This window comes from Panthera uncia, chromosome A2, assembly GCF_023721935.1.
Source record: "Panthera uncia isolate 11264 chromosome A2, Puncia_PCG_1.0, whole genome shotgun sequence".
Classification (NCBI taxonomy): Eukaryota; Metazoa; Chordata; class Mammalia; order Carnivora; family Felidae; genus Panthera; species Panthera uncia.
Window position 1 is genome coordinate 139,794,686 of NC_064816.1, and position 19,691 is coordinate 139,814,376.

The 19,691-nt window shown below is 46.0% G+C and overlaps 2 protein-coding genes and 1 non-coding gene across 5 annotated transcripts in view; 2 read left to right on the forward strand and 1 right to left on the reverse strand.

Annotated features, from left to right (window-relative positions):
• The window catches only part of CALU (calumenin), a 31,480-nt gene extending 24,116 nt beyond the window's left edge, over positions 1-7,364 (forward strand). For 2 of the 3 annotated variants that reach the window (XM_049641796.1, XM_049641797.1), the window contains exons 6-7: positions 2,569-2,768; positions 4,273-6,673. In XM_049641796.1, coding sequence (XP_049497753.1) covers positions 2,569-2,768; positions 4,273-4,377 — 305 coding nt within the window. In that variant the 3' untranslated portion in view covers positions 4,378-6,673. Of the gene's footprint in view, positions 1-2,568; positions 2,769-4,272; positions 6,674-6,898 lie in introns of those variants that run through there. The other variant, XM_049641798.1, reaches the window with a different exon arrangement.
• Positions 7,365-7,485: 121 nt separating this feature from the next.
• On the reverse strand, positions 7,486-11,056 carry OPN1SW (opsin 1, short wave sensitive). Its single transcript, XM_049641801.1, has 5 exons — positions 10,584-11,056; positions 10,101-10,269; positions 9,589-9,754; positions 8,812-9,051; positions 7,486-7,875 (listed from the first exon to the last, which is right to left on the reverse strand). The coding sequence occupies exons 1-5, from the start codon at positions 10,936-10,938 to the stop codon at positions 7,756-7,758; spliced, it is 1,050 nt and encodes a 349-aa protein (XP_049497758.1). The 5' UTR covers positions 10,939-11,056; the 3' UTR covers positions 7,486-7,755.
• A 6,232-nt stretch (positions 11,057-17,288) lies between these two features.
• TRNAP-AGG (transfer RNA proline (anticodon AGG)) lies at positions 17,289-17,360 on the forward strand. Its single transcript has one exon. It is a non-coding gene; the product is annotated as a tRNA-Pro (tRNA).
• Positions 17,361-19,691: the final 2,331 nt, after the last annotated feature.

Sequence of the window (19,691 nt, forward strand, 5' to 3'; positions counted from 1 at the left end):
TGTGTGTGTGTGTGTGTGTGTGTGTGTGTGTGTGTGTGTGTGTGTGTATTTCTTTTGCAAACCATCAACTAACATAAACACTTACACCAGGGATACTGGACTTTGTAAACCTAAAAGTCCCCAAACAATATCTTCCAGTTTCTAGGGATATGCTAGTTTCTGCCCTATTGAGGAGAGAGATCATAAACAAATGGTCAGTGCCTCTTACATTTAGCATGAGTTATGCTGTTGAATTTTTTATTTAAACTTGTAGAACATTGCAAACATGTACAAAATTAGAATTCCATGTACCTGTGCCCAGCCCTAACAGCCGTCTACTCATGGCCAGTCCCTTCACATCTGTAACCAATCCATTTCCTTACTTTTTTTATTATTTTGAAGTAAATTCCAATCATCATCTCATTTCATCTCTAAGCATTGCATTATGTATCCTAAGAACATTTTAACGTAATCTCAAAAAAATTAATTTTAGTGTCATTATACAGATTAAATCCTTTTTAAATAGAAATTTAAATAGTATTATTTTTATCCTTACTCATCTATCTTTGAAATGCACTTACATTACATTGTATATTCTAGTTTCTATTAAAAGGATGTCTTTTGGGGGGCTTGCGTGGATCAGTTGGTTAAGCGTCCGATTTCGGCTCAGGTCATGATCTCATGGTTCGTGAGTTTGAGCCCCACATTGGGCTCGGTGCTGAAAGGACCTTGCTTTGGATTCTGTCTTCCTCTCTCTCTGACCCACCCCTGCTCATACTATCTCTCTCAAAAATAAACAAACATTAAAAAAAATACTTAAAAAAAAGTATGTCTTTTAAGCACACATTTATTTCCTCTGTAATTCAGAATTTCCCCATATGTGTACTATGAAAGGTCTTGACCCACAGGACAGCTAAGGCAGGGCACTGGCCCGGTGGATCATACAAATATTACATTTTCTGAATGTGCTGTAGCATAGAAAAAAACAGGCAAGTCCTGTCCTGAGGTACTCCTCCTTTGTTTAAAACAGAAGTAGTTCGGGGCGCCTGGGTGGCTCAGTCGGTTAAGCGTCCGACTTCGGCTCAGGTCACGATCTCACTGTCCGTGGGTTCAAGCCCCGCGTCGGACTCTGTGCTGACTGCTCAGAGCCTGGAGCCTGTTTCAGATTCTGTGTCTCCCTCTCTCTCTGCCTCTCCCCCGTTCATGCTCTGTCTCAAAAATAAATAAACGTTAAAAAATTAAAAAAAAAACAAACAAGTAGTTCTACTCTTAGCCCTCAAGTTCAGGAAAATGACAGTACCGACTGTCAGGTGACAATAATACATTTTAGTAATGAGTTCATCCTTTATTCAAGGGAAAACAGCCCATAGACTGGGGATCATTGTGCCCAACACGCAGTGGAGCGCTCTCTTCCCAAGGGATTTTGGGCAAGAGCCGAGTTTTATAGAGCATTAGAAGCAGCAGCGTAGAAACAGCATGACTGGCTAGCAGGTCCTATTTTCTAGGGTCAGGTAAACTAGCTGAATCTGAGTTGGAGGATTGTGATTGGTGTACGTTAAATTTCCTTGGCAGTATGGTGTTTCCTCTAAGTGCAGGCTAACTTGTGTTCAGATTTGTGACTTGGGCCGTCTCCATTTTGTGGGTTCCTACATATAAAACCTTTACCACAACTAAATACCTTTGCTTAGAACTGCTGGAAACCATTTAGACGTATATAAGGTATGCTCCCGTACCTTGCATACAATGCACATACACTGATGTAGACCTCAGGAATCTTCAGACTTTTTCATTCACATAATTCTAAAAAAATTTTGACGAAACAGTATTTTATTGCACATTTTAAAATTGGTATCTTTAAATAGCTGTAAAGAAGAATCTCTGTTGGTTGTATATACTGAATTTCAAAGTACCTTAACTTTTAAATCTAGTAAAATTCAGGTATACAATACCAACTTCTTAGCCACCAGCATTCATAGAAGTAATTTGAACAAACTAGCTTTAGAAGATAATAGTAAATTCAGATTTGGACTGAGTATTCAGTAATACCAAAAAATTGATTTTGTGAAACATGATAATGACATTATGGCTATATAAGAAAATACCCCTTATTATTTTTAGAAGTAGGTTCTTAAAAAAATGTTCTGAAGTATACTTAGTAATTGGTAGACAGTTTGGGCTTCTAGTCTACACTTCTCAAGTTTTCTTGAGAATTTAAAATAGCACCTTTCTAATACCAATAGTCAGGTTTAACTAGTTACCTTGGATTGAAAAGGAATGTAGGAAACAACTATCTTTTGAAAGTTAGCCTTTATCTTTCTGGATGTTAGTCATCTCCCTTTATTTTTTCAATTTTTAAGGGCTAAGGATTCTTTTTGGACTCACTAACTCAAAATCAACAGCTGGAAATATTCTTAAAGGTCATTAATTAAACCTCAGGAAAATGCCTTGCTTTCTCAGGCCTCTCTGACCTATAAAATAGCCTTGTAACTGCTACTACGTTCCAGATGGGGGAAAAGTTAAGCCAGATTAGCATGTGGCAGTCTTGGGAAAAATACTCACCTTTTGTATTATGTATGTCTATGTACGTAGGTGACATGTACAGCCATGATGGAAATGCTGATGAGCCAGAATGGGTAAAGACAGAAAGAGAACAATTTGTTGAGTTTCGAGATAAGAACCGTGATGGGAAGATGGACAAGGAAGAGACCAAAGACTGGATCCTCCCCTCAGACTATGATCATGCAGAGGCAGAAGCCAGGCACCTAGTGTATGAATCAGACCAGAACAAGGTAAGTCTGGCCAGGCCCAAACAACCTAGCAGTGATCAAAGTCTGTTTCTAGGGGATTACCTAAAACATTCCTGTTGAGGTACACAGAGCATGTAAGGTCTTAATTAGTCTAAGTCTGCTACAAATCTTAAGTTGGCGATTGAAAACTTACAGGGCAGTGCTAGCTATCTGATCTCATTTTAGAAATCCCTTTGCCCAGTGTTCACACCATTGGAGGCATTTGGCTTCAGCAAAGAGCCTCTGTACGTAGCCTGTGCCCAGCATGCTTCATCTGTTATCTTTGGATCCCCAGGAAATTTTCCCTAATTTTTTTTCCCCATTATTTCCTTTGTTCTTTTACCTATCATAGGCTCATTTTCCCTACTCAAAGTTGGTCATCTCCCTCTTTTTTTTATTTTTATTTTTTTTTTATTAAAAAAAATTTTTTTTTTATTAATGTTTATTTATTTTTGAGAGAGAGAGACAGAGCTCAAGAGGGGAAGGGCCAGAGACAGAGGGAGACACAGAATCTGAAGCAGGCTCCAGGCTCCGAGCTGTCAGCACAGAGCCCAATGCAGGGCTCAAAGTCACGAACCGTGAGATCATGACCTGAGCCGAAGTCAGACTCTCAACCGACTGAACCACTCAGGCACCCTGATCATTTCCTTCTTAAATATGCTTTTTAAAACTAAATTCTTAGTAGTTAGGTTGTAAATCAGCTTTTCTCTGGAGCCTGTTAAAATTGTCCTCAATCAATTATCTGAGGCATTTGGTTCATTAAAAGAGTGGTATTATCACTAAGCCCTGTCACCTTTTCAGCAATATGAATGCTTTGCTTAGAGTGAGCTGAAAGTCAATCTAAAGACAGGGGCGGGGTTTATATTCTGAATATTTCTCCTATCTAAGCCTGTCTTCTGTTTCAAATGCAGTGTTTTATCATCAAGCCTTTTTAAGGGTCGGTCTGTTTTGAGTTCTTGCTTCAGTCACTTAAAGTAGCCAAGTGCTATGTCCTGACTGAGCTATGTGAGAAAAAGAAACTCATAAGGTCAAATCTTGGGAATCTGGCTTACGTAATGTTTGAGATGAGTGTCTCAGCCTTCATTTGGGGTTATGTCTGGAATCTGATTGGTGGCTAGAGTGTAGTGGGGGTGAGGACTATGTAAGGATGTTAGCAGATTTCATTGTTCCTGTGAGGCAGTGACTTGATTCACTTTATTTTACCCAGTTCTTCCTATCTCTTACCTATACCTAGAAGATGTCCCACATCTTGCTTGACATATCTCTAGCATTAAGTTATTGAGCTATATTATTTCCATTCTTCCAGTTTTAACTTAATAAGAAAAATGTATTAATTGTTGCTTTCTTCCCTCTGTATGTGGAAGGGGTCAGGGATGAGGATTGAGTTCCCATTTAATTTAGTGGAATTAGAATCTCAAATCCTAACCCCTTTTGTTCTATAGCAGGGTTTCTAAATTTGAAATGGGAAATCTGTTTTGCTGCAGTTCACTCTTCTCTCTGGTTTCAGGATGGCAAGCTTACCAAGGAGGAGATTGTTGACAAGTATGATTTATTTGTGGGCAGCCAGGCCACAGATTTTGGTGAGGCCTTAGTACGACACGATGAGTTCTGAGCTGCAGACAGAAGAACCTGCATTTCTTCAAAAGTAATTTATTTTTACAGCTTCTGGTTTCACATGAAATTGTTTGCGCTACTGAGACTGTTATTACAAACTTTTTTTAAGACCTGAAAAGGCGTAATGAAAACCATCCCGTCCCCATTCCTCCTCCTCTTTGAGGGACTGGAGGGAACCGTGCTTCTGAGGAACAACTCTAATTAGTACACTTGTGTTTGTAGATTTACACTTTGTATTATGTATAACATGGTGTGTTTATTTTTGTATTTGTTCTCTGGTTGGGAGTATGATATGAAGGATCAACATCCTCAACTCACGCTTGTAGGCAAATATTAGCCCTTCACTCTTTCTCAACCCTTGCCATATAATTTTTATAATTCTGACTTAACTAATTTTTTAAAGCCTGAGATCAATGAGAAATGTTTAGGAGAGAGAAAAGGGAAAAAAAAATGCCCCACAATTAATATTTAGAGAGAACACTTAACCTTGCCTGTTGAAAGTATGTTTTATAAGTAGTAGGGGCCACGTAGTCCATTCAGTTGCTATAGGTCCAGCAATTGATCGTGGCATTATCTGGGCAAGGACAGATCCCTGTGCTGTCAGGAAGCTTGGCTCGACTTGATTTTGTTCATTTTTTTTCTTCCCAGTAGGACTAGCTGTTTGCTAATTTTGCTGGGCACAGCTGTGGTGGGAAGAGTTAGGGCCAGTGTCTTGAAAATCAAGTAGTGAGTGTGATCTCTTTACAGAGTTATACATAGAAACAGCTGGAAAATTAAGGGAAAAATACAAGTGTTTTCAGGGCACACTTTTTTCTGGGTGTGCATCTGTTGAAGTGCTCAAGACTGTCTTGCCTATTGAATCACTGTAAGTGCCCCATTCAGCTCCTATCTCCCCAGGTGTTCTAGGAATTAATCTTGCTTTCACTGCAGTCAAATTGTATTCCTTTCCAATTATGTCATTGAAAGTGCCTTTAACAAGAGAAATGATCACTGAATGAGGGTTCTGTTAAGAAACCCTAAAATAGATTATTTGGACCCCCTTACATGAAATGAAGCTTACAACCTCCCAATGTATTGGGGACTTTTTTTTTTTTTCCTTTCCTTTCTCTTTCAGACAGTGGTTAAATAGCAGTATTAGTTAGGAGCTTGGTTGCAGTGTTCTTATCTTGTGGGCTGGTTTCCAAAAACCACATGCTGCTGAATTTACCAGGGATCCTCATACCTCAGAATGCTAACCACTTACTACCAGGCCTATTTCTGTGTCAGCTGAAGAGCTTGAACTCAGACTCAAAGATGAGAGGGCCTACATAGAGGACTCTTTGGTTTGAGGACCATTGCTCAACCTTCTTGCCTTTGACCCAACACTCCCTTTGCCCCCATTTCCCCTTCTCCCCACTGCCCCCAAAAAGTTTATCATGGATCAGCAGATTGCCAATCCTTGTCAAAGAGGGACATTGTAGAAAGAGCTGAAGAAGCCACCTTCTGTTCCCAACACACTTTGCCCATATTTTATGTAATATGAACTCTGTCTTTTTTGGTCCCTTTCTTACAGATGGACCTCTTTTGAGAAGAAGAATTGTATTCCAAACTTTTTTAGCCCTCAGGTTATTAAGATAAATATATGTATATCTAACCTTTATTATTTCATGTATCTTTATGGATAATACATTCAGGTGGTGCTGGGTGATTATTATAATCTGAACCTAGGTGTATCCTTTGGTCTTCCATGATCATGTTGAGGTGGACTACTTGGCCTGGTAAAATGCCGGATTATCATGTAACTTCATCCTGGCCTTTGCATTGAGCTCTTGAGAGTAGATAAACTCTTTTAAAGTTTAACCCCAGCATAGGGGAGTGGAAATCTCTGCTCTCCAGATTCCCCATTTTTATTGTTAAGATCAGAGATAATAATGTCAACTGGGATTAAAGAGAGCACATGAGTTGTGTGGCAAGACAGCCTCACAGCTCACTAGGTACAGAGAACCCAGGCCTTATGTTAAAGTTACTCACTTAGAAAGCAAACCTTCAATACGCTAAAATGGCAACTTCTGGATGCTGGGTGCTCAGCAGCAAGTGTTATACTCTAATCTCTAATGATCCCCCTGGATTATCTTTTTGGTTTAAGTCAAGCCTGAGGCTGGTGAACAGTGGCTACACACCCACATTGTGTGTTCTGTGAATGCTAGCTCTCTTGAATTTGGATACTGGTTATTTTTTATAGAGTGTAAACCAAGTTTTATATTCTATAATGCAAACAGGTACCTATCTGTTTCTAAATAAAACTGTTTACATTCGTTGTGGGGTACATATGTCCTTTATTCTTTTAAGAAATGGAACTCTTGCTTAGAATTACAGGTGCTATAAAATGTCAAAGAAAAGGAGGTCTCCCAGAGGTTTACTGTACTCCCTCCCATCCCAGATAAGTTCTGCCTTCTCCCAGATTAATTACCCCTTTCTTATTTCTGAAATCTTCTGTCATCCTTCTCACTACAGCTGTACCCCTTCTCTGCTTTCCTTAGGCTGTATAACTGGAGAAGAGCCCAGCTGCTCATTACATAATTATCTGATACCAAACACAAGGCATTCCTGAATGTACACACGACATTTATCTTGATTTTTATTTCAAAAAGGCTTTTACAGGGGGAGCATAAAGTACAAGGTAAAACAGTTTTTTCAACACTTTTTGAACATTATAAACTGTATAAAGGTGTGTAAATTCATTCTGAGAACGTGAAGAGAATTAACTATTAATACACAGCTTAAGACAGATATATAGGTTTAGCCAAATTGGGTGGGGAGCACCTGGAATAATTCATGCTGGCTCAGGAGCTTCTGGACACAGCTGTCCCTGCCAGAGCTATAGTGATGATTGGCGGTAATGGCATAAAGAAGTTCTTTCAAACCCCTATTTGGGGCCTACTTGAGGTTTAGTTTGTTCTTTCTATCTATCTCTCCCATTTCTAAGATGTTTATGTTTGTTCTAATTCAGATTGTATCATCTTAGAAGAGAGCCCCAGTAAGGGCGGGGGAAAAAGCTATTGAAAAGGAAGATAATTGTTACCCATACACTGAAAAATCAGCCATACTCCTTTATAGTTGCCCCATATGTAGAAATCAGCTCTCAGGTGCTGTCAATGGTGCCACTTAGAACTGGAGGATTGTTGACATGGCCTTTGGAGTGGTCTATAGTAGACCCAGCTGGAACAGCAGCTTTGTAGGCAGGAAAGGAATGGTAGGAAAATGGGAAGTTGATGCCCCAAATTTGCCATATTCCCCTTCCCATCTTCTGCATTTGTTAGTAGCTTGGTTTTTGAGAGAAAGAAGGAATTCCCTAAATGTGAAATCCTAGTTGCTGCAAATAAGCCAATATGGCTCCTTAGTTTGGGCCAACCTGGCTGGAAGAGAGAGCAGAAACTTCAGTTTTCTGGGAGCTGGACATTTCAGAATCATCTGTCATGGACTTCCCACACACCATCTCCATGATGCAAGCTCGGAACTGGAAGGAAAGGGCAGAATTGGAGTTAGTCCCATGCAGACCAGTACAGAAGAGATGACATCGGGAAATGGCAAGAGATCTCATTCTCCGTATCTCCAAAGCCTCGCACAGTGCCATATACCCAGCATCTCCTCGTGGTTTGGAATACATCTTCCCAATCCTGAGAGCTACTGCAGGGCCTACAACAGTAATCCCTCCACATTTTGGCTCAGCGGTTCCACTGTTGGGAAACCTCACAAAGCAACCTGCCTCAATAAGACACACTCAAAAGTGGTGCCAGAGTAGGCCTACCCACCCACCCCTCCATTACTAGAAGGTGCTCCCAGTTGAAAAGGATTGCCAATTTTGTTTCCATCCAAGAGTTTTGAGTCCCATCTCTGAAGACGAAGGAAACAAAACAGCTATTAAGAATTCTCAAAGCAGGGGGTTTGCCCCACAAGATAGGAACTCTCCTAGATTCATCTGAGCTTGGGTTTTTTTATTAGCTCAGTTTCAGGATTTGGGATAGGAGGCCACCTGGTACCTTCAGATGATAAACTGTTTTAGAGACTTACGCATATGTTGTTATTTCTGTGCTTTGCATATGCTCCTGCAGGCTGGAAGTTGGGAAGGATTAAGAACTTGTGAAATGGAAGCACTAGGAATTTAGGGTGATGGTTAAATCTGTTTCTCAAGAAAACAAAACCCTTCCACTTCTCATCCTTCCCTTTGGAGCAACCTGACTTTTATGGCTCAAATTCTGTTTTCTCTGGGTTCTATTACATGGTTTCAATGACCAAGCCTTTCTCCCTGTGCTTATTACCGAGAGCTTCCCTTGTTCACCCCTAGAAACCTTTTGACTAGAGTCCAAGGTGCTCTGAATTAAAAGTCATTGGTGAGAAAAGAACCAGGTCTCATGAACTAGAGTCTCATAGGAATGTAAATAGAGAGCTTTACCTGCTTATTCATGAAGCAGTAGATGATGGGGTTGTATACACAAGCACTCTTGGAGAAGAAGGCGGGAATGGTGACAAGCCGTAAGTCCAGCCCATGGTTACGGTTGTTGACCATGTACATGGCCATCGCAGCGTAGGGTGTGTAACAGACACAAAAGGATCCCACCATCACCACCACCATGCGGCTCACCTCCCGCTCTGCCTTCTGGGTTGAGGCTGACTCCTGTTGCTGGGCTGCGACCTGGGCGGAGCACAGAGAAACATCCTCTTCCCGGCCCTCAACTCCCAGATCTCAACCCTTTTCCACCAGGGCGGCATCCGCTCCCATTGCCTCTCTCTGTCCCAGCTTCTGGCCTAGCTCCTCTTGTTCTCCTTCCTTGAGGAAGACTAGATGGAGATGGCTGTCTGGTCTTTGACATTGGAAGGGATCACAAGAATCTCTTGACACACATTTGAGCAGAGAGGACCCCACCCTACTCTTCACACCATTTCATCATTCTCCCTGCCCCCACTTCCTTCACTGCTTTCGGGTATCTCCTCTACCTGGCTGTGAACATTTCCAGATGTCAAACGTTCTTTCTTTTTTTAAGTTTGTTAAGTAATCTACACCCGACGTGGGCCTCGAACTCACGACCCCAAGATCAGGAATTGTGTGCTCTTCCGACTGAGCCAGCCAGATGCCCCCAGAGGTCTTATGTTCTGAAGCACTCACCCATTCTTCTCTCCCATCTTGGAGCCCCCGACCCCCTCCTCCCTGAGCCTCACACAAATCACTCACGACTCTGAGGGCTCCCAGCAGCTGCGTGTAGGAGAAGCAGATGAGGGAGAGAGGCACGATGAAGCAGAAGATGAAGAGGAACCAGGTATAGTACTCGCTGCGGTATTTGGTGCCCACGGTGTACCAGTCAGGGCCACAGGAACACTGCAGGCCCTCGGGGATGAACCTGCATGGGACCAAGCACTCACCCACTGGACAGGCACTTGCTCACCGCGGGGTTCACCACAGAAATGAGTGGAGTGGAGCTGAGATCCTGGATTATGCTCTCCACTTAGAACCCAGAGGATGCCCACGGACCTTCAGGCAGGGGCAGTTTCTGTCTTTACCAGCTGAGGCTATAGCAATTCCAACTGCAGGATAAATGTTAGCAGTTGCCTCCCACAGCCCTTGCCCTCACCTACTCCACCCGCTCGTTAAAAGCGGAGGTCAGAGACGAAGGTCATCCTCAATTCTTTCCACCCACGCCAACCTGAGCTCCTAGCTAAATTAGCACCACTGCCCTACACTCTCACCGGCTCCAGCCAAAGAAGGGTGGGATGGAGACGCCAATACCAATGGTCCAGGTAGCCAGGACCACCATCAGCGCGTGCTTGGAGCTGAAGCGGAAGTTGCCGAAGGGCTTACAGATGACCAGGTAGCGCTCAAAAGCCAGGAAGGCCAGTGACCAGCCTGTCACCAGACCTGTAGTGAAATGTGAGGGCAATTGGGGGTAGATGGGCCCACCCGGCCTGGCAGACAGAATGGAATACTAACAGGGTGGAACAAGCATAGGGAGACAAAGGGTTGGACTGGTGGTTGGTGTGGAGTTTGGGACTCAGTTGGTCAGACTTCTAGTCTGTGCTGCTTTATACCCCGGTGAGAAAAAGCACCAAACTCCTTTTCCCCAGACTCCTCTTTAGGGGCCCACTCTAACCCAACAGTCTGGTTCCTGGTTCCAATCCTAGAGCAGTCCTTTGTCTTCCCCCCCCCCCCCCCAGTCTCCTTCCCCTGCGTACCTGCCGTACAGCCCATGAAGGCCTCCCAAGCACAAACATGGCGGCCAAAGATGAAGTATGCGTGACAGCTGGTGATGAAGACGATGGAGACCGAGGAGACGCAGTAGAGGAAGCCCCCCAGGGACACATTGACCAGAATATAGTTGAGTGGCTGTCGCAACTTTCTGTAGCGGAGGGTGGCCACCAGCACCGTGGCATTGAGTGGTGTTCCTACGAAGAAGACAAAGCCCATGAAGACCGCCTGGAGGCGGAAGGCCCAGACAGGGGCAATGTGGTACTGAGGCCCATCCCATGGCCCCACCAAGGAAATGTTCTTGAACAGAAAAAACTCCTCCTCCCCTGTCATCTTACTCATGGGACGCCCCCCACCCTCTGATTCCTCTTATAGAGTACCGTCCCGCCACTTCTCCCCCACCTTGCAAAGAACCCTCTCGCCAAAGCCACTTTTGGTCTCCTTGAACGATCAGTACTGATCCTAAGCCTCCTAAGGACAAATTCTGAGATTAGAGATGTCCAAGCCCCCACCTAAACCTCCTTTTGTGGGTCCAAAGCCGATTGCGTGTTGAGAGGATAAAAATATTGGGCTCAAAGAATCGACATGCAGTGCTGGGTGCCGGAATGAATAGGCGGAGTCAGCTCACTGCAACTGGGAGATGCTGACCCATATTTAATAGAGATGCTTCATCACTTTTTTGTGTGTGCGTTCTCTGAATGGCGCTATTGAGGGCGTGACTTTGCATTTGGCTTCTGGCACCACCACGTCCCTACAGGCTTCCGCACCCATCTGCTCTTTTGTGGAAGGTGGTCCCTAAGTCTCCCTTTCCAGAGGTCTTGGGCTCACGGCCAGCCTGGGAACCGGCCTCAGGCTGCAGGAAGGGGCAGGGAACGGGGAGCACCCAGGGAGCACCTTAGTCAACAGCCTTCACAGATGGGTACGGGGCAATTTGAAAATGCTTGAAGTCTAAGGCCTCCCTGGCTGCTTCTGTTTCTTCGTGTTGAGTCTACCCAGAGGATGTATGTTTTCTACTCAGACCCCACCCCGCCCCCAGCCCGTCTGAGGTTGCTTTGCTCACGGGCCCCCCGCCTTTAGCTCAGCAGTACTCAAGTTACCACGGTCTTGCCCTATCTGCCCTGGAGTCCTGCCGGGCTCTCGCAGCCTAAGTCAAGACCTCTTCCGTGCAGCCCCCCCACCCAGTGAGGCCAGCTGTGCTCTAAGCTCCACCTGTGCCTACACTCAACACTATACCTCAGCTCTGAATGTACTGTCTTCTCCACCTCCGCAGACCCAGAATGCAGAGATAAAGGTGACACACTTTAAATACTGATACGTGAAAGGATGGCCCCCTGATGGCATAGCAGTTTGTATCAGATGAATCCCTCCCGTGGGTAAAAATCATCAACTCCGGACAAAACGCGAAAAACCACTACTGGAAAGTGCTATCAAGTACCCCAAAGCAGGCAGAGATGTCAACGACCCAATCCCTGAATGACCAGAACCATCTCCATTAAAGTGGATTCTTTCCTGAGGGCACTCCCCAGTCTAGATGGCAAGGGACAGCCGGAATTCAAGCAGAAAGTCCCAGCCGTTACGGCTTGCAGAGTCAGAGGACGGAGTCTGGGGGACCCCAGAGTAGCTGAAGACTGAAGGTGGGTTTTCTAAAAGGAAGGAAGCCACAGGAGAGGAAGCTTTCAACTCTGCATGCAAACCCCCTCCAAATGCTAGGCTGCCTGCTGAGCTATGCACGGAGGACTAACCGAGGAGCCCAGCAAAAAGCAAGAGGTGCTTCAGGTGTGAAGCCTGAGCAGATTGTTTCGGCTGCCATCCAGGGCAGCAGAGAAAGAGTTTTGAGTTTGATTCCCAGCAGGTTAGAGGAACTGGGCAAACACTTCTGGCTTTCCATTTGGAACTCCAAAAGGCCACTTGGAACTCCAAAAGGCCACCCCTTAGGACTAAAGTCTATGTCCTTTGAATCCTGAGCTAGAAAGGCTAGAAGGAGTCTTGTCAGCCATTTGTGGAGACGACGTCCCCACGTACATGCGTGCATACAGACACACACACACTCCACAGACGCTCGCCCGCAGGTAGGATCCTGGCAGAGACCCGGTCAAGCATCCAGGAATTGCAAGGCCACTGGGTTTCCCCTGGGTTGCCTGGGTCAGCTGGTCCTCTGTCCTGGGCAGGCCCTTATGACCGGGACCAGAGGCCATCCCTAAGGCTCTGTCTACCTCTGGGCAGGGCAGGTGGCCCGTGAGCCTGTGCTGAGTGGAGCGAATCAGCCTCTGCTGTCTTCAGGGCTCAGCTGAGGTGCCCACCTCTGTACATGGTTCTGACAGGAACCCTTGGGCTCGGCCTGCCAAGGCAGCTGATGTAGGCCAAAGACACCCAGGCCCTCTCACTCGCACTACCCAGGCCAAGTGGCTGCACCCTTGGCCTCTCCTAGGTCTGTCCTGAAACCTTTCCACACAGTCCCTTCCCACCTTATTCCACACACCCTCAGAGGGAGGGGCAGTGGGCCCAAGCTGGGAGCAACCCAGCCCTTGGTGAGATGGGGCAGCTGCTCTGGGAGCCGGTGGGGGAGGGGCGGCAGCTCAGGCCAAAAAGAGCCTTAGCCAAGTACAGGGTCTTACTGGTACCTTCTACCCAGGGGACAACACGTTTTTGGAGTCCGGAAGCCATGGAGTAGGGAGCAGGAAGATTTTGAGGATGATGGCTGTGGTAAAGGTGGAGGGTAATGATATAAAAACTGAAGGCACGTTAAGTACATTTAACATAGACAGTGCTCTTTTCAAGTTTAAAGTCACTTTATTAGTTTAGGAACATGATAATATATACTAAGGCTTTACACAAGATTATGTTAAGTATGTTTTTTTTTTTAATTTTTTTTTAACGTTTATTTGTTTTTGAGACAGAGAGAGACAGAGCATGAACTGGGGAAGGTCAGAGAGAGAGGGAGACACAGAATCTGAAACAGGCTCCAGACTCTGAGCTGTCAGCACAGAGCCCGACGCAGGGCTCGAACTCACGGACCATGAGATCATGACCTGAGCCGAAGTTGGCCGCTTAACGACGGAGCCACCCAGGCGCCCTGGTTAGGTATGTTTAGACCAGGGTTTCTTTACCTCCATATTATTGATATATTGGGTCAGATAATTCTTTGTCGTCAGGGGGCTGTCTACTGGATTGTAGGATGTTTAGCATCCTATTGCCGCTGCCCACTGGATGCCAACAGACCTCAATCGTGATAGCGAAAAATGTCTCCAGACACAAATATCCCCTGAGAGGCCAAACCACCCCCTGCCCCCTCCCCTCCAGTTAAAAACCGCTGATCTAGATTTGGATGTATAAATGTCCAGAACCAAATGGAAAAGAGTCAAGAGGAAATTTGTTTTTCTAGTTGTTCTGATTGTCCAGAAAAAAAGGAAAGTCCTAGAAAAGGAGGATATTTTTTGAATAGTTTTAGCATATGGGTTTGTTTTTTTTTTTTTTCCTATTCTTTTTAGGAGTTTATTCATTTATACGCCCACCTTTTCCGGAAATAGTTTCAGGGAGGTTTGCGGGAATATATGGGACACAACAAGAAGTCCTGAATCAAATGTAGAAGCAAAAGGAGAAAGAGAACAGCAGTGGGAAGTTCAAGAGTCAGAAATTGAATTGAAAAATGACCGCACATTCGTGCTTTCCAGCAGCTACACATTTGCAGAATTCAGTGTCCGGAAAATAAATGCAAACCAACTCTTCTTGGTTTTGTGTTCTTGGGATTATGACAGACAAGAATGACTCCCTCGGGACCTCACAAAGGAGACATCAGTGTCTTATGATAAACACTGTCCTCAACAACATTCCCGAGTAGACACAACAACCAGTTTCACAGGATTGGGTATTGAGTATGACCTCTCAATATGGACTCAACACAAAGCATAAATCAGAACTGGACATAAACCAGAACCATTAGGCTGAGCACCGAATACCCACTCTGCTGGGTTGCCCTGATCCCAAGGACCTTTTGGGTCCCTGGGGGCTCGAAATACATTTCTCCTTGCCCTCTCTAATCATTGCTTCTCAATGCTTAGATGTCCATAATTTAATTTCTGTTTTTGAGTGGATTATAGATATGTCCAAGACTGAAAATTCAAAAAGTACTAAGGAATATACAGTGAAAAATAAGCTTATTTCGCACCCAGGCTCCCAGACACCCAGTTCCCCTCTCCAGATGTGGCTTTTGCTGTGTCGCTGGCACGCAGGAGGTGACAATGAGCTTGAGATGATGTGTTGTGACAGTGCTGTCTATTAAATACTGACCTGTAAGGCCTCTCCAGACAGATGCTGAGATCAGAGTAAGGTCTACCCACTGTTGTAGAAATGAGGAATCGTCAAAGGATCTGCCTGACCGAAAGCCATCCCCTCTTGGGAGGAAAAGGAGGAAGCCCCTAGAAGTAGTGTCACCATTCTCCCCAGAGAGCTCCATCTGTGGCTTGTTAAACGCAGAGTCAAACAAGTCACCGAGGGCCTAATGCCCCAGTGCCCACAGCAAGGCCGCAGTGATTTTAGCCCGGAAAAGAAATGTATGGTAGGTGCCAGTGGGTCCCCACCTGCCAGTGGGTCCTCTCCCCAGACCCCTGCCATCCTGGAGGCATTTGGAAGCGTGCGGGGCGGCGGGGGGCGGGGCGGGGGGCAGTGTTTTCCGACTGTCTCCACAGTGAAGAAGCGATTGCTGGTATTTAGTGGGCAGGGCACTCTTCCAGACAGGCCCCACCAAGAAGAATGATCCTGCCACAAATTCGAACAGCACCCCCAGAGAGAAGCACTGGCTGGAGTCCAACCCCTGTCTCATCCCTAAAACATTCTCACCCCCTAGGAGCCTCTTCTTGGAGCGACATCACTTCCGGGCACATCCACCAACAGGAGCAATTTAGGGAATGTGTGCTGAGGTACAGAATGACGCGCTGAGTGTGCTATTATTTATCAGCCAGTTTATAGCTGGGGAACAGCTACCCCAAAAAAGTCTCTACGGTTTTACAAGAGATGAGCTGTTGCCTTTCTCTCTGGCCACGATTAGTTGGAACCAGTTGCCCGGCCCGGCACTCCTGGATGGAGACCATGAAACTCCCCCCCGGATACAGACGCAGGCGCGCCGATCCTGTCCCTAAAGCCAGGGGCCATCCTTGCTGCCTATCCCAGAGAGGAGTTAGTTCATTAGGAAGCCTGCTTAAAAGGTCGGAGAGCAGGAGGGGTTCTTCAGCCTTGTGGTTTCTACTTGGAGCCAAGAGATGCGGACTGACCTGAATATCTGTTGCCCCTAGTGATTTTTTGGTGTGCTCTCCCGAGACTTTTCTTTCACGTACGCACTCACTCCTTCATTCATTCCACAGACGTTTGCTAAGCGATGTCTACAACAACAGTTGTGCTGCGAAGATGAGATGAGATCAATCTGGTAGAGTGATCACACAGAGCCCAGCACGCAGACGTGCTTGGGCGTCGCTTGTCAGCAGGGCTGACAAGCGCCAGACGCGAGGCTGGACCCGGAGACCAAGAAGACAAGAAGACAGGGCTCTGCCTCCCGCGAGCAAGAAGGTGGTGGTGGGGGTGGGGGGAGACGGAAAGAAAGAGAGCCTGGCAGCGCCCACTGGGATCTTCCACAAGGCTCCAGGCTCCGAGCCTCCCCCTCACTCTCATTTGGGAAACTCCCAACCAGAAGGAAACCACCCAGGCCACACTTAGCCCATTAGCGGGTTTTTCCTGCCGCGTCCCCAGGCAGGGGGAGCAGGGTAGGCTGGGGCGTGGGAGGGAGTGTGAGTATTTACAGGATGTTTTCCCACCGCCGCTTTGCTAGAAAGGCTGGGTAGCAGCGTGCACCGCTTTAAAACAGCCTTCGCATTTAGATAAATGTGCCTCTTGTAAGCCGAATGTGGAGAAGTTTCTTTTTCTTACGGTGGGGATGACACCTATCTCACAAGGTTGTTACAAGATCTGTAAAGCACAGAACACACTGCCTGGCCCATACTGAGCATTAAAGGGCAACTTTCCTATGATTTCCCGCCCCCGCCCCTTCACGTTGCCATCATAATAACCCCTCTGCCTCGCACAGCACCTTACAGTTCGCAGACTGCTTGCACAGACGTTGCCCCACCTGATCCTCAGGTGAGAATCACCCTGGAAGGCACACAGGGCAGGTGTCACTTCCCCAGCTGACAGATGAAGACATTGAGTGACTTAGCAAGCGTCATCTAGTCAAGGTGACCTGCGTCAGTCTTCCGCTTCCTCTTCGAGGAGGTTGATGGATTTGGAGGATTTTTTTTTTTTTTTTCCTGGTGATCTGATCAGGAGGTAAGAAAGAAGTGTTGTTCTTCATGGGGTGCCGGGGCTGCTAGACAGGCTCCCTCAGACCTGGGGCTCCCCTGGAAAGTGGAGGTCGCTGGACCCCGGCTTCTTCTCTGTCCTTTCCCACAAAGTCCACATGGTGGCCCTGGGGGAGAGGCGGCTGGTCGTGGGGAAGAAGGGGAATGCCTGGAGCGTGGGGCATCTGTGTGGCCCTGCTGTGGGCCAGGGAGGTGCGGAGAGAGCCACGGGAGAGGCAAGGCCCGCTGGAGCGCAGCCGGCCTGGGCTGGCTGCCAGCCTGGGAGAAGAGTCTGCCTCTAGGAACCACACACTCTGCCTGCTGCTGATGTGGCAGGGAAGGCACATCTGGCCAAGCACAACCATCAGTGGCTCGTTGGTCTAGGGGTATGATTCTCGCTTAGGGTGCGAGAGGTCCCGGGTTCAAATCCCGGACGAGCCCTGGCTTTTCTGATTTTTTTTTCCTGTACCCCAACATACATATATTCAGTACTTGCCCTTTTTAGTGTAGAGGCATAAAAATGGCCTAGCGGTGAGTGAATAAAGGACCGTAAGGACAAGCTGCTGGTCTGTCTCTCCATTGGCCGTGCGTGGCCCGTATATACCCCATAATTTCCACTGAGGCCAAATGGGGCCGGAGGGGACTGGCATAGCATGGGGAGCTGAGCTGGAGAAGGTTAGAGCCAAAGGGCTGTGCTGTGTCAGGCAGGAGGAGCCTCTCAGAGGGCCTTACATGAAGAGCAAGTGATCAGGACAATTTGGGGGCGGGTCCGAGCTGGCGGTCAAGAAAAGGCAAGCTCCTTTTATAAACCCAAGCTATGAAACGCACTGGATTCGAAGTCCAAAAGGTAGGATTAAAGTTACACTTTAGAGTCTCAGTTTTCCTCTTGGTAAAATGGGAACAGTAATACTTATTTCTTAAAGTTGTTGGAAGGATTAAAGCAGAGATTGTATGTGAAAGCCCTTTGCAAACTATAATGTACCTCACAGACATAGGGATTGTTTGGAATAATGCTAAAATAAAGGAAATCTAGAGGCACCTGGCTGGCAGAGTCGGTTAAGTGTCTGACTCTTGATCTCAGCTCAGGTCTTGATCTCAGAGTTGTGAGTTCAAGCCCCATATCGGGCTCTGCACTGGGCATGAAGCCTACTTTAAAACAAAACCAGGAAAAAAAAAAACATCTAGAGAGGAACTTCTGGCAACATGACAGACTGAACTAATGTAGCTATTTCCTCACCCAGTGCCCTCCTAAAACACAGAAAGATTGCATAGAATAGACTTAAAATTTTTTTTAATGTTTATTTTTTGAGAGAGAGAGAGAGAGAGACAGAGAGAGAGAGAGCCCATGGGGGAGGGGCAGACGCAGAATCCGAAGCAGGCTCCAGGCTCTGAGCTGTCAGCACAGAGCCTGATGCGGGGCTCAAACTCACGAACTGCGAGGTCATAACCTGAGCTGAAGTCGAACGCTTAACCAACTGAGCCACCCAGGCATCCCTGCATAAAATAGAATTAAAAAATTAATATCTAGGTTGGGCGTCTGGGTGGCTTAGTCAGTTAAGCGTCCAACTCTTGATTTCAGCTCAGGTCATGATCTCACAGTTTGTGAGTTTGAGCCCCATGTTGGGCTCCAGCCCCGTGTCAGGCTCCGCGATGACACATAGAGCTTGCTTGGTATTCTCTCTCCCTCTCTCTCTGCCCCTACCTGGCTCACGTGCTCACTCTCTCTCTAAAAAAGTAAATAAGTAAACTTAAAAAAAATTAATATCAAGGTGCCTGGCTGGCTCAGTGGTAGAGCATGTGACTTTTGATTTCAGGGTCATGAGTTCAAGCCCCACACTGGGTGTAGAGATTATTTTAAAAATTAAAAAAAAAAAACATTAAAACAAAATTAATATCTGAATAATGCAAAAAACTTATTTTTTTAAATGAAATTCCCAGGATTAAAGAAGGAATACAAAGCCAAAGAAAAGAGAAGAGGAGGCTGTCACAGTGCCCCGTGGTGGGTTTCAGACACAGATATATGCCCAGGGACATGTGGCTGTGTTTTAGTGCTTCTGGTTATAGGATATATTGCTTCAGTCCACCAGAGACAAAAAGCTGGGACTGAACACCCTGTTCAAGATCAGAACACCAAAGATCAGAACACCAAATATCAGACCGCCTGGATTGCTCAGTTGGTTAAGCATCTGACTTCAGCTCAGGTCATAATCTCGTGGTTCATGAGTTCAAGCCCCACGTCGGGCTCTGTGCTGACAACTCAGAGCCTGGAGCCTCCTTGGGATTCTGTGTCTCCCTCTCTCTCTGCCCCACCCTTGCTTGTGCTCTGTCTCTCGAAAATGAATAAGTCTTAAAAAGAAGAAGAAGAAGAACACCAAAGATCTACCTTGTCCATGAAAAGAAGATGAAAATGACACACAGCAATCCAAGGAAGCAATGAAAAGGAATAGAAACACAAGTCAACTCGGAGAAACTAAAGTCCCAAGCCTGAGCAAATGCTTAAGTTGCTTCTGGATTTATGTTATCTACATGATGCTGGATCCTCAAGCAGTGAAATTAATTCTAAACTTGGTTTAGGATCCTTGGAATACCATATAGCCCCACAGAAAGCAAGAAAGAGCTCTGTCACAATGTTTTCATAACCCAGGGCAAATGGGACTCTCACTAAACAAACAAACACCTACTGCAGAAGAGCTCACAATAAAATATCATAAACTAGACAAGGAAGCAATCCACCATAAGGAAGAGTCAGCAGACACAACAAATAGGAGAATT

Coding starts and splice junctions, on each gene's coding strand:
- OPN1SW (XM_049641801.1), bottom strand. CDS start 10,938: ATGAGTAAGATGACAGGGGAGGAGGAGTTTTTTCTGTTCAAGAACATT. Junction 10,270..10,583: donor CTTCATGGGCTGTACGGCAG/GTACGCAGGGGA, acceptor ATTTCACTACAG/GTCTGGTGACAGGCTGGTCA. Junction 9,052..9,588: donor TGCTGGGAGCCCTCAGAGTC/GTGAGTGATTTG, acceptor TGCTCCGCCCAG/GTCGCAGCCCAGCAACAGGA.